This window comes from Pagrus major, chromosome 15 (assembly GCF_040436345.1).
Source record: "Pagrus major chromosome 15, Pma_NU_1.0".
Taxonomy (NCBI): domain Eukaryota; kingdom Metazoa; phylum Chordata; class Actinopteri; order Spariformes; family Sparidae; genus Pagrus; species Pagrus major.
This window is the reverse complement of record NC_133229.1, coordinates 29558074-29572665: the sequence shown is the minus strand read 5'-3', so window position 1 is coordinate 29572665 and position 14592 is coordinate 29558074. Positions and strand designations below refer to the sequence as shown.

Sequence of the window (14592 nt, the reverse complement as noted above, 5' to 3'; positions counted from 1 at the left end):
ATGAATCTCTTATTGAAAAAAGATACACATAATATGTACATTTGTTTCTTATCTTTACCAGAAATAACAGCAAACAGTTTTGGGTAGACACACATTAGTTACAACTATGAAAATCTAAACAAATTATAGTCTGTATGAGAGAAAAAAAACAAAAAAAAACAAACTTTGAGACTGCGTTAAGCATACAATCGACTTATGGATAAAAGAATAATTAAACAACATACCCTATGTTATTTACATTTGTTGAAGCCATCAGAGTGAACCTGATCAAGTTCACCAAAACATTTCCCAGCAGCCAGTACTCCCCCAACACAGCTCCTTTTACCTGCAGTTAAGTGTCTTATTGGAAATCATATTAGTAGATGACAGTATCTGTCTCATCTCCATCCTTTCTATTTGCCTACATTTCTCCTTCTCTTCTCTCTCCTTTCTCTCTCTCCCTCTTTCTCTGCCCACATGAAGCCGACTGTGAAAAGTTTGTCATCATTCATACTGTTGAACTGCTGATATTATTGCTGTCCATTCTGCCGCTGTCATTGCTGTCCATTCTGCAGCAACACACAGAGGCCAGAAGCTTGTCTATGGTCCCTTTCTTCATGAAAACGTACAGAAAAGAGTCTGCAAGGGGACAAAACCGGACAAACACAGAAGACAGGTCCGAGAGGGTATACTTAGACATTTTTCTCTTTGCCAGGTGGAAAATGATGTTGGGCATGAACAGCAGTGTGTAAATAAGCAGCACCAGGACCAAAATTCCCACAATTCTTCGTTTTTCATCAGAGGGGACACGGCTGGCGGACAAGGCTTTGAGGGTCCCTACCAGGGAGAAGATGATAAGTGGGAAGGGAAGAAGGAACAAGATGCCATAGATAGTTTTCGAGACGATAATATTAACCGCTAAATCTACACTGAGGAGACAGACAAGACTAAGGACCCAGACCATGACACAGACAAACAAAGAGATCTTGATGTTTCGTCTGAAGCGGTACCACAGTGGGCAGGCGATGACCAAATACCTGTAAAACAAGATGCACAACAAGATGCTCAGACATAGAAGTAGCTACACATGTGCTGGAAAGACGGATAGTTACCTTTCCAGGGCGACACACACCATGAAGCCAGCACTGACCGTCAGACTTAGAGTATAAGGAAACAGGCCAATTTTAGGTATCCCATTATTTTGAGCCACCCAAACGATCATGCAGCAGAGCTGAATCAGGTCGGAAATGAGAAGGTTGATGATGTAGATAGGAGCAACATGATTATTTCGCACCTGCAGGAAAACAGGGAGGGACTGAGATGACAGTGGCTGATGTTTATCCGTTGTGTCACATCAATTTTGCGATGCCACATTCATGAGTTACGAGCTCGTATCACGATATGTAAGTACTGAAAAATTCTTATTGAGTAGGTAGCTGCATAGCAGGTTTTTAAAGCAGTTACTTAAAAACAATCACTTTTTTGCAAACATGTCATCTTTCTCTGCCCAACAATTACAGTTAGAGACATTTACACTTTTTTAATCAAACTCTCCTTTGTGCTGTCAGAAACATCAGCTCTGACACTCTGCTTCGATCGCTGCATGAACGAGACCAGATTTACTGCAAGATCACATCATCATCGATCCATCATCGTCAAGATCCTTTACAGACTCTTGACACATGATGGTGGTTAATATACAAATCTTAATGTACATACCAGAGAAAAAAGATAATAGATGGCCATGAGGATCAGAGGAAAGGCGACAGAAATGATAATGCATGTCACCACATACGTGATGAACCAGAGTTTTCTGTATTCCTCAGAGTCCAAGGGATCGAAGTCACAGGTGTTGTTGCTGTTATTATAACTGTTGTTCTGTGTTGTGGTGTTGGTAATGTTGCAATCTTCCATCCTTGGGAGTGAAACCTGTTGTTTGACAGATGAGGTGATAGAAAGGCAGCAAGTTTTGTATTATCTTCCTGAAATTGTTCAATGATATCCCTAAAGTAACCTAGTAGTAGCAGTAATAGTCCCAGTATCATATCAAATCAAACACTGCTGTGCAATTTCAGATAGATATTCATGCAAACTCTCTCTATGTACATTTACCTTTTTAAAGCTGAAATACTCCACCTGTATCAGTTCTCAACAGCAGTGTCTGATGTTTTGACCTCTGCAGTCAATATATCAAGTTGCAAAATGCAGTTGTTGCAGCTTCCTGTTGATCAACTCTCCCTCTTCTAAGTAAGTGAGAAAAAAAATAGCCAGGCATGAATCTGCATTATCACCCCCCCCAACCCTTCACTGTCCGCACTTTTGAACCAGCTGACATGATCACACAAGTAAAAAAACAAGTGTTCGAGTGTTGCGCACCAATAAGCAACAGTTATGTACTGCAGATTAGCTGGTTTCATTTAGTGACACCAGAAGGATGGTAGGTCGGTACGGTCACCACCCCAAAGCCCCAGTTTTTGATGAGTTCGTATTGAGACAAAAATCTACTTTTCTTACAAATGGGACCTTTAACTATACTTGTCTGCTGTTTTGTCCACCGTATCCACACGGTGACACTCATTGCTGCCTGTTAATCTACATCCTCTTCTTCTGAATAGATAAGGTATCAGGTGCAGTTCCTTGGTTTCAACATCTTCCTCTGATATCTCTGCTGAAAATACACATGACATTTTCAGCCTTAATTTTATCAGAGCGGACAATAATGACTCAATAATACCCAGAATACAACATAAAACACTTGACACACACTGGATAGACAGCCATTTACAAAGTGTATGCATAGAGAGCACAGAGAGCAGCCAGACAGGCAGGTAGGGCCCTCTGGTGGATCTGGATGATAGCACAGTGGTTAGTACCAGCAGGAATAGAGAAGACTATCTACCAGCGAGACAGTTTGCAATGTGACCTGGTTTCACAGCAAAACATTAAAATGTCCATTGACAAGGCTCAAAAGGCCTTTTTTTTCCATCTTGCTGCTGCATTGTCATTAAAGGCATTAATTTACTGTTAGTGCAGTCTGATAAACATCATTGAGCTGCTCTGACGGTATTTATACAACTAGAAATATAAATAGTATATACATACAGACATATAATACATTTTTTACATGGTTCAAGAAATAAAATGCATAAACTTTAATGTATAATGTAATGTTTTAATTAAAGAGGAAAAAAAAATATATGTGAAACTAAAGGGGGAGTTTCTTTGTAAGGATCATTTTTCTCAGTATTAGTTTTTCTAACAATAATCATAATCATGTTACATCATTTTTTTTGGTTATAATGGGTACTACCACTTGTGTTTTCTTATGCTTTATGTTCATTATAACACCAACAATAGTAGTTACCAGGGGGCTCCAGCAGGGGCAGCGTACACGTGTTGAGCTGTGTTGCAGGAAACATGGCTTTATATTTTCAGTCATTAAACACATGACCTGAGGAGAGTTTGTGTCGCTGCATCTTTCATGCAAACACTCTCTTTTCCATGAGAGTTACTCATGATAATTAAGAGTAAGAGTACTGCGAGTGGGTTTTGGACACTTGGGAAGGGAATAGGATAATTTTGTACATGTATTGATAGTTATACACAACACAAGCTCCCCGTCAGACTTTATAATTTCAAACCCAAATTATTATTTGTAATTTGTATTTGGGATATACATATGTGCAGCAGGTTTGGGCTTTATGGTCATATATTCATCTAGACAATAGAGATTTGTCAACGAGCAGAGATTTAGTTAAACCTTCATTTACCATGTGTTAACTGAATAAGTCAAAAGCAGAAATTCAAATTTTATTTCTCTAACACAATTTTAATTCAATTTCCCGAAAGTTTATAATTTCATATCAAATTAAATATACTGCGATCTATGATTTTATCTATATTTCCAAGCACAAAACAGCTGCTCTCAGTAACAACGTATCCCAAAGTCCCCCAAAATAAACCTTTTATGAAATAAAAGAGGTTTGTTGTTTTATTTCTTATCCGTACAATAAATAGGGAAAAAGTGAAATAAATAGTTTTAGATCGTCACACATGAGTTGTAACTATTAAAAACTAAACATTTTGGAAATTCCAAAACAGAGAAGTCCTAACGACTCGTTATGTTCACCCTGTGTTAAACATACAAATAAGAGCTGAAATAATCAGGAATAAGACAGCATGGTGGCTATAACAAGCTCAGAAAAAAAAGTGTGTTTTCTTTGTGATTATAAACATATAATACATGATTTGGATTATATTATTATAGACAGTGGCAGTTAATAAACAAATCTCAGCTATAATACATACATACCATAGAATAAAGAGAATAGATGGCTATGAGGGTCAGAAAAAGTCCGATAGAAATGATTACACCTGTCACCACATTTATGATGAACTCAACTTTTCTGGAATATTCAGAGTCAAAGTTTCTGTCATCAGAGTAGCTGTGGGAGGTGTGGTAATCGTAGCTGTTGTCCTGTGAGGTGTTGTTAATGTAGAAATCTGCCATTCTTCAGAGTGAAACCTGTTGTTTGAGAGATCAGGTCGTAGAAAGGGAGCACAAGTTTTAATATCTACCTGACATTGTTCAGTTATGACTGAGAAAACACAAATGTATTAAACCTATTTACACAAAATAAAATCAAAAAGTTAGTATTTCCAGTTTTGTATAGTCATTCATGTAGATTAACTTCCATGAAGCTCTCATCATCTCTACAATTATGTAAACAGTAATGACACATGGTTTACCTTGGAAAGCTGAAGGACTTCATCGGAAAGACTTCCCTCTAGCAGCGTCTGATGTTTTTTTCCTCTGCATTCAAACAGTCTACAGACAATAAGCAGGTTAAGCAGGTTAACACATGCAGCAGGTTCCTGCATGAAAGTGAAATGAAATCAGTCAGAACAAATATGTGCCCCTACCCCCGCACTGTGCTGGCCAGAGATTTGAAATGATCTTCTTTTCCTCTTTTTTTTTTTGTCAGTTCCTAATCAAGTGCTTATGGATGCATTAATCTGTTGTAGTTTAAGGAGGGAAATTATGGTAAATTTAAATGACTAAGATACTGTTTATATGATTTTCTACTTGGGTATCCTGACATGACTGTCTGCCTTCACCTCAGCTAAAAATGTAGAGGAGCTGCTCAACATACAGTAACTGGGGATAGAAAAATAATGGCACAGACAAAAAGGAATATATTCCTTTTTTTCGTCATTTAAAATATTCCAAAACCAAGTTGAAAAAGTTTCTGTAGGAAAATGATTTCAACTAATAATCTTACCTTAATGCATAGATGAAGACATAAATGCTTAAACTGAAGTGTGTCCTTGACGTTACTGGACCTCAGTTAATAATCAGCTATGGTTAAAAAAGGTGAACATACAATTGACTTTGCTAACTTACACAAGAACTATGCACCTTATCTGATGTGACTGTCCCTGTAACAATTTGTAATTCATAACCAAAATTATTATGCAAAAATACGATCATTTGTACATAAAGCCTCCCTGCTAAGAGTTTGACTTTTTGTCCAGAGATTTGTCAACCAGCAGAGATTTAGTGGAACTTTATTCATCAGGTTTTAATTTAGAGAGCCAGTCAAAAGTAAACACACATTTTTGTATAGAAACAGATTTTTAATTGGATATCCAGAAAATGTACAGTTTCATATATTACATGGGCAGTGATATAAGATGTCATCTTTTTTGACAGCACAAAAACAGCTGCTAGACAAGCATATACAACAATATAATGAGAAAGGAATAGACATTTGTTATCACAAAGACCAAAAAAAGTTCTAAAGACTTGTTAAGATGTTCTCACTGTGTTAACAAACAGTCAAAATAAAAAGATTCAGGAACAAGACGGTGTTGCCAGTATAATGAGCTCAGCTAATCGAATAATCATATCTGATTTACTTTAGTGATTATGGGACAGTAATGATAGACATCAACTTACAACTCAAAAAAATTATATAAAAAAACAGGTTATTTACATTAGTTGGGGCCATCACAGTGAACCAGAACAAGTTCACCAAAACATTTCCCAGCAGCCAGTACTCCCACAGCAGAGTTACAGCAATGCTTCCTTTTATCTACAGTTAGGCATCTTATTGGAAATCATATCAGTAGATGACAGTATCTGTCTCGTCTCTGTCCTTTCTATTTGCCTACATTTCTCCTCTTTCTCTGCCTACGTGAAGCTGACTGTGTGAATGTTGTTATCATTCACACTGTTGGACCGCTGATATCATTGCTGTCCATTCTGCAGCAACACACAGAGGCCAGAAACTTGTCTATGGTCCCTTTCCTCATGAAAACATACAGAAATAAGTCTGCAAGAGGACTCAACTGGAGAAACACACGACGCAGGTATTTGATCTGTTGATTGTACATCCCTGCCATGAACCAAATGATGGCTGGCAGAAACAGCAGTGTGTAAATAAGCAGCACCAGGACCAAAATTCCCACAATTCTTCGTTTTTCATCAGAAGGGACACGGCTGGCAGACAGGGCTTCGAGAGTCCCACCTAGGAAGAAGGTGAACAGTGGGAGAGGAAAGAGGAGGAAAGTCCCGAAGATGATGATGTGTTGCCTAAAAAGTGTGAGGAAAGTGACAGGTATAAGGACCCAGACCACGACACAGACCGCCACAGAGAACTTGATGGTGTGTCTGAAGCGGTACCACGGTGGGCAGGCGATGACCAGATACCTGTAAAACAAGAGGAACATACTGTGTTCAAGAGGCTTCACATTTATATAGAAATATAATTGTAAGACAAAAGTAGCAACACACATACTGGTGAGACAGATAGTTACCTTTCCAGGGCGATGCACAGCATGAAACAAACACTGGCCATCAGACTACTCCAGTAGATATGAAATACAATTACAGACATCTCATCACTTCCTGTCACCGGAGTGATCAGGCAGCAGAGCTGAATGAGGTCTGAAATGAGAAGGTTGATGACGTAGATCGGAACAACATGATCCTTTCTCACCTGCAGGGAGACATTATGATTACAAAATACGCAAACTTGAAGACTTTTTAAAACACTTGTTTTACTAAATGGTGCCATTAACCTCAATAATGTGGCGCCATGCATGCAAACTGCATGTGTGTACAATCCAATAAACATCATGTTAATTTTAATAATGAAGTAAATTATTCCTGTACATTAAGATCAGAGCAAGATCCATCACAAACAGACAGACTGCACAACAGACACATGACACAGACAGTTATTAAATAAATCTCAGTCAAAAGTTACGTACCAGAGAATAAACAGCATAAATGGCCACGAGGGTCAAAAGAAGGCAGATAGAAGTTATTATGTATGTCACCACATCCAGGAGGTGCTCGACTTCTCCATGAGGCTCATCAGGATCCGAATTGTTGATGTTGAAATCTGCCATTCTTCAGACTGAAACCTGTTGTTTGAGAGATCAGGTCGTAGAAAGGGAGCACAAGTTTTAATATCTACCTGACATTGTTCAGTTATGACTGAGAAAACACAAATGTATTAAATCCATTTACACAAAATGAAATCAAAAAGTTAGTATTTTCATATTCAGAATATTTATGTACTCATATAAATATTCATAGATTAACTTTCATGAAGCTCTCGTCATCTCTACAATTAAGTAAACAGTAATGACACAAGGTTTACCTTTGAAAGCTGAAAGACTTTGTCGGAAATACTTCCCTCCAGCAGCGTCTGATGTTTTTGTCCTCTGCATTCAAACAGTCTACAGACAATAAGCAGGTTAACACATGCAGCAGGTTCCTGCATGAAAGTGAAATAAAAACAGTCAGAACAAATATGTGCCCCCACCCCGCACTGTGCTGGCCAGAGATTGGAAATGATCTTCTTTTTTTTGTTTGTCAGTTCCTAATCAAGTGCTTATGGATGCATTATTCTGTTGAAGTTTAAGGAGGGAAATTATGGTAAATTTAAATGACTAAGATACTGTTTATATGATCTTAGATCTTATATGAGTCTATGCAGCAACACACAGAGGTCAGAAGCTTGTCTATGGTCCCTTTCCTCATGAAAACATACAGAAATAAGTCTGCAAGAGGACTCAATTGGACAAACACAGAAGACAGGTTGGCACAGGGAAGGTCTGAGTAAAACTTGAGAGAGAACGACCTTGAGGGCAGATTCATGAAGTTATAGTGACATCTGCTGGTCAAGGTGGGCATTTCATAAGAATGCAGATCTTGTGTTACCAACACCTACTGCAAAAGAGAAAAGCAGATTTTATATGTGCACAGGGGATTATCAAATTTGTTCTAGAAATACCAACATAAAGGTCGAGTCAAATGTAGGTTGTCTTTGATTTGCAGTGTAACATTTAACAATCTGGCATGAAGGTTGTCATTCTGTAGTTTATTGGAACATTTATGGAGAGAGATATAACGATGCTCACACACAGCGCACCATAAGTGACAGTCGGCATGAAGAAATATTAACAGAGCTGACATATGATATGTATTATATCATTTATGATTAACATGCAAGTCTGCGGTTTATTGAGGCTGATATAGCTGCACAGAGGACAGATCACATGCAGTAAATCAAGGCTGCTGCTCCTTCTTCTCCTCCCCTAAGCGAGCAGGTCACAGGGTATTAAAGCAAATTAGAAATTTGAGTGATATTTAAACTTTCCGCTACATTAATTGTTATACATCTAAGTTGTGTTTGTAAGTCAGTCTGTGAAAAGGAAAGACAGCCACTTTGGGAGAAGCCCTGTTAGTCTGGGGGTTAACACTGCACAGTCTTGGCAAAGTCTGATAAATTATAATTTGTCCTGGGAGAGGGATCCCTCGAGGGTCTATCGTCTGGTCTGATTGAGGATATCTGGCATTTTTTTGTTTTTGTATATTTGAGTCTAAAAAGTGTCCTGCCCCTTAAATATCCAGCATGTCTGAAATGTGTGTAATCGTTGACGGTAAACTCCCACAGGCCTCTAAACTCACATGAATATTTCCAAGGACAAGACCTTCAGCTACAGAGCTGCTTTCATTATTTCTTTGCAGGCTCGAATTATAAGAAGAGGAAAAACAACATTTTCACTTCTTTGCTGGAGCCAAATGTAACTTTGACTTTTCCCTGCAGTGTTTTTGTATTATCATCCATCTCCAAAATGAGTCAGATATATATGTACGCCGGGCTTCCATATCTTTCTACGCTTCTTGAATGAAAACCAAACGCCTACAGCACTTGTTAATGTCAAGTGCAGAGACAGTCAGAGTGGAAAATCTCATTCAGGTGGTTTCATATTGTCTCGAGTGATCTGAGCACTTCCTGTGCAAAAGGGTTCCTGCTGATTTTTCTGCTTTATCTCTCATGCTTCCCTCTCTGTCTGTTTTAAAGTCTTCGAGTCAATACCACAGCAGACAGTATGAGTCTGTGTAGTGTTGATATATGCTGTGTGTGACTGTGGGAGTTGTAGTCCTGTCAGATGAGAGTTTAAAGCCCTGATTACCTTGTAGATAAAAACTAATCCACGAAGCGAGAGATGGCCAGAGACAGAGGGAGCTGTGATAATCCTCTGACCCCTGCTGTCTGCCAAAGGAAACCCCATCACACACACACACACGCTCTGGTAACACTGTGATTATCGCTGGTTGTAATTGCTGCATGAGCATTATAATTACTTTATTGATCCTGCGGTGGGGAATTCCCTCAGAGCTGGAACACAGCAATTGATACAACACACACAGTGATCGATACCAGCTGTTTGCATGCAACATACTCATTTCTCTGGAGCTAAGCAGCCACTACATACAGTATCTGATATAACTGATATTCTGTGGGATGTTAATTGGGTTTAGATTTGTCTCATGGATTTAATGGGTATTGTATTCAGATTAGGATATAAGGCGGCAGCGCCCACATGGGAAACATTATTATCAGGTCTGCTTTTGCATGTTAGCCACAGTTCTAGATATACAGTATAGGCTAAGCAAGGACTGGAAAAAAAATCAATCAATTAAATAAATGTCTAGGTAGGCCTAATATCATCATCATCCTATCTGTCTTTTTACAGTATGTTTAATTACCAGTTTTTAGGTGTTGTTCGCATACACAAAAACTCACTTGATTAGGGGTAGGAAAATATACTGTTTTGGTCGCCACAAGCACAGCTGCAGATGGCCCAGGCTTCCCATCAAAAATATCAATTTTTTTGTCACCACAAACACGGCACATGTCCCGAGGTCTACTTAAAAATATCCAGTTTCACACTTACAGACTCAAACCACCTCCAGAAATGAAAGTCAGGTAGTAAACGTGATGTGAACATGGTATGACATTTCTTAAAATATATTTTTCTGTCAGTTTTCATGGGTTTATTAGATCAGATATTAGATATTAGAACAGCTTGAGTGACAGGAAACAGAATGAGAGAGAGACATGCAATGAAGAGCCACAAGTCAGATTCAAACCCTGGGCCGCTGTGGCGAGGACACGACCTCACAGCGATCTACGAACTGAGCTACTGGGGCAGCCCGAGTGCTAACATTTCATCCTGACTGGCCCGGGTTGTGTGAATGTATTCACTTTGTAATGTACTGACTTGTCCCAACTGGGATTCGGCCCAAGATTTCACATGTTCCTTCAATGTTTTCATGTCTTTGTGTAGCACTCCTCTGTGGGAAGATCAGACTGAAGGAGGAATCTGCAGAAAGAAGAAAACTTTCACCTTCATGAATATCGAGAAAAGTCAAAAAGTTTCAGGTACATGCAGCAGTTCTAATCGTGAGTCTGAAACACATTCAGGCTGGAGAAGTGAAGTAAAAATTTTAGAGACCGACTTCATGTGCTGATGGATATTCTCATACAGCTGTCACGACGGCTTCTTCAGTCAGTCTGCTCCTCTGTCACTGCCTCCAGCCACTTCTCACATCCCACAATGCATTTCTGAGACCCAGACTTGCCATTCTCCACCTTTCCTCCAGCTGTCCTTGGATGCTAATGGTCCCCTGACTCCCTCATCCACCTCTTCACCTGTTCACATTCGCAAATCAGCTTCCACTTGCTGACACACCGGCTGTCTGTTTATAACCTAACTGCCATCATGGATTTATTTGCTTGTTTGTAAGCCTGTTAATTTGAACATTGATTCAGTAAGGCCTTGTTCTTCGACCTATTGTGCCGGAGTGTTTGGGTCCTCAATCCTGTTGCCTTGAACACACACATCAGTGACATGAACTTCATCTCTGCTCTGCGAGAACACGCTGATTAAGAAGCGGGTAAAGAAAAGACTTCAGGATGATCGGAATGGAAGCTTTGTCATATCAGCCTGTAGGTAATACTCACAGGCTGATATTTATTAAAAGGTCAGTACTATCAAACAATATATCCGTTGCATATCCACTTGTTGAAGTAAATTGAAACATCCCATATAAAACCTTTGTTTAATTTCTCAAACAAGCTGATGTGAGCCAACATCCGATTCTGTACACCAGATGTCCCACTACAGACAGTTCCTGTCTCTGTTTCCGATGTGTTTCATATTCATCACAACAATCAGACTCTCTCTCTCCATGTAAGTGATGTTCTGGGGCCAAGTGGGTCTGAACTATCTCTTCTATCTTCAGTAAACTCAACATGGGTTTGAGAGGGAGGGTTTTTCACATACATATCATTCAAGTATTCTCCTGGTTTGTTCAGGAAGAGTCCTCCTCTCCTTTTCCAGTGGTAATGTCACCTCAACTAAATCGGCAGAATAAATGTTTGCAGAGTATCTTCATTTGTTTCTCTTGTCACAATGCTGTACTTATGCTCTGGTTGCTTAATTAACCTGTAATGTGAACATGAAAGACACATTTTGTACCAGTCTCAATAGGGTACGTAGCCTAATACACGTACAAATTTGAGAGTATGTGTGGTTTGTAGAAAAGTTAACCGCTAACATTGTATCCTGGTGACTGGGCTGTGTCTCCTCCATTCGCAATGCAGTCGTCCATTTACACACTATCAAGGACACAAATTCATGAATCAATAATCAGTAAATCAAACTACAAGAGAGGAAGAACTGAATGAGTCCTATGTTCACAAACATAATGCCAATAAGAAAATGTCACAAAGGAAACTCAAACTGTCTAAACTGAGGTGTTGTTGGTGATTAATAAAGGCTTGTGGGTTTTTTAAATTAATGAACACTCTAAACCTCTAATAAACAATGACTCCAGAGAGAGGTGCACCGTGGAGGCATGAACCTGTCGTGACTCACATTCAGTGACTACAGATTACACCCAATAACTGCACTGACTCTTCTGATAAGCCTTTGTTTATCCTGCCGTTGTGCTCTTTTGATCAGTTCTTTTGGCAGAATGTGGGGACACAGTCATGGACACTAATCCCCAAAAATCTCAAGATCCTTGCCACAAATATTAAGGCTTAAGCTTCTTAACATTTCCTAAATTTTTCTTTTCATCGATACTCTTGTTCCTCGCAGCCTGGGATTTGATGGGTTAAACCCACCTGAACTCTGTTTAAATTTCGGTAACAGAGTTTCTGAATCACTGTCAATGATTCAGACATAAATATGTGCTACATCCCAGTATGTGGTGTCAAACTAATTAATGTTTTGTGAGGGTTAGATTCTCTATACAGGCAGTAAAAGCAAGCGATATTGTGTGTCTGATTACTTCTGACTGGGTTTCATGACTGCAGGTTTCATTTTCCAGCACATAACTATTTATCACACATCAGCCATGATTTTCTTTTTGTACACTTCTAACTATTTCTGTGCTGTGGATACAGCGATGTTCCCAGCATCAGATGGCGCAACATGAGCCACTGTAATCCAAGGATGAAGAATAAGGTTAGTTCTAAGTTATTTCATTTTCACCTGTTGTGTAGCTGTGACTGCAGTCAGTCAAGGCAAAACTGCGTTCAGTATTTTGTGTTTGTCGTGCGTTCTGCCTCAGTTTGGTGTGCTCTGCTTGCTATTGCAAAAGTATTAAAACTTTCGAAGTAGGACTGATATTATGACATTTTAAGATTTTATAGAGATAGGATAAAATACTCAACTCTCCACCCAAACCTTCTTTCAGTGATTCATTAGTAAGGCCACTTCATTATCAGAGGGCTCAAAGAGGGCTTCCCCTCGTTCAGACAGTTCATTTGGGGGACCACGTAGAGCCGTCCATTTATCCAAAGACAGTGGCTGCTCCTCTCGGTGGCTTCAGAGAGGGACATGATGGCTTCTGCTTCCTTTATCATCATTTTATATCAGAAAGTTATATAAAGAAATGTTGCTTGTAGTCTCTTTATGCTACCATTCAAGATGTATGTCACGTTTATGTAACATGTTCATGTCTGACCCACGAGCACTGAGTATTCATCACTACATCATTTCATGAGTAATCAGTGTTCATGTGCAGGACCGCACCTAAATCCTTTAATTCTTGCAATGTTTTTAAGGTGGCAGGAGGCTGATTTTGTAATTGTCTGGCTTTCTGCTGTACCTCTCAGTATTGTTGCAATTCATGCTAACCACCACTAGATGTCAGTAAAGCAGTATATGACTTTTATTAAAGAATCGTGCTCAGAGCATTTTAAGACCTCTCCCTGCTGCATCTGGAGTCTCTGCATGATCCTCCTGCTTCCTCCATCATGTCTCGCTGTTAGCTGAAATCATATTTTGATTTATAAAATAAATAGAGCTGATGCAGCCGCTGACTGTGTATCAGAAGCAGCCACTGGTGTGTGTTCTTGAATGAACATCATGGGGATTTGCTGTCCTCACAAGGAGGAAAATGTAAGAGTCATTATAAGTCAGTTGCCATTTGTAGGTATTGGGTTGTCGGCTCATCTTTGAATGTAGCTCATGTTAGGTAGAGGCTAAGGGTTGGTGATTAAATGTCAGAATAAATGTCATGCAGATATGTCAGGGAATAAATTCAAGGCCATGAAATGCAAGACAACAAAGTTAAAATCTTGCCTTTGTGCCATTTTGTTCCTGCTCCTCTTCAACAAATGTGCACACACAGTCATTTTTCTTTTTTTCTTTTTCTTTTTTGACTCTCTTGCAGGAACATAACCACAACATCAAAGTCAGCAGCTGCTTCACGGGGGGAATGCTGAACCGAAATGATCTGCCATCTCTACAGGAAGACTGCGTGTCCACTCCAGAGACCTGTCCTTATGGCAGCAGCTCCTTATTCTGCTGCTTTGTAATGGAAAGGACACTGTGCTGACATCACACAGAGCTGAGCATCTTTTGAGTCCTGAAATGTAGACAAAATAAATTACAACATCAGCAAGGGATACACTTCAGTGTAAAAAACACAGCAGGGAGGTTTCTAGAACAGAAGTTGTTTGAACATGACTGAGGCTGTAGGAAAACACCACCACCCAGTGGACAAAGGAAGACATTACTAAAAATGTACTGCAGCTCTGAACTCCCCAAAAAAGTTTACTTTAGGAGATATTGCGTATGAAGGATAATGATCTAGGGACAGCAGTGCAGCGCCACCAAGACTGACGGACGCCAGTTAAAATGCAGGGATGGACACAAAGCACTCTGTCTTTCAGATCTGGTTTGAGAAATAAATTGAATTTACCTGCAGTCTGAACATAGACAAAGGAGCTGACA

The 14592-nt window shown here is 39.4% G+C and overlaps 1 protein-coding gene and 1 pseudogene across 1 annotated transcript; both read right to left on the bottom strand.

Annotated features, from left to right (window-relative positions):
- Positions 1–309: 309 nt before the first annotated feature.
- Positions 310–1740, bottom strand: LOC141009796 (P2Y purinoceptor 8-like). The gene is made up of 3 exons (XM_073482502.1): positions 1699–1740; positions 1092–1273; positions 310–1016 (listed from the first exon to the last, which is right to left on the bottom strand). Exons 1-3 carry the CDS (start codon positions 1723–1725, stop codon positions 488–490), a joined length of 738 nt encoding a protein of 245 aa, XP_073338603.1. The 5' UTR covers positions 1726–1740; the 3' UTR covers positions 310–487.
- Positions 1741–6196: 4456 nt separating this feature from the next.
- LOC141009835 (uncharacterized) lies at positions 6197–13372 on the bottom strand (annotated as a pseudogene).
- Positions 13373–14592: the final 1220 nt, after the last annotated feature.

What these genes read in the sequence shown, in the direction of transcription:
- LOC141009796 (XM_073482502.1), bottom strand. Translation starts at nt 1,725, where the DNA reads ATGGCCATCTATTATCTTTTTTCTCTG. An exon ending in TCTATTATCTTTTTTCTCTG is followed by an intron (nt 1,274 to 1,698) that starts GTATGTACATTA and finishes GTTTTCCTGCAG; the next exon opens with GTGCGAAATAATCATGTTGC. An exon ending in GTGTGTGTCGCCCTGGAAAG is followed by an intron (nt 1,017 to 1,091) that starts GTAACTATCCGT and finishes CTTGTTTTACAG; the next exon opens with GTATTTGGTCATCGCCTGCC.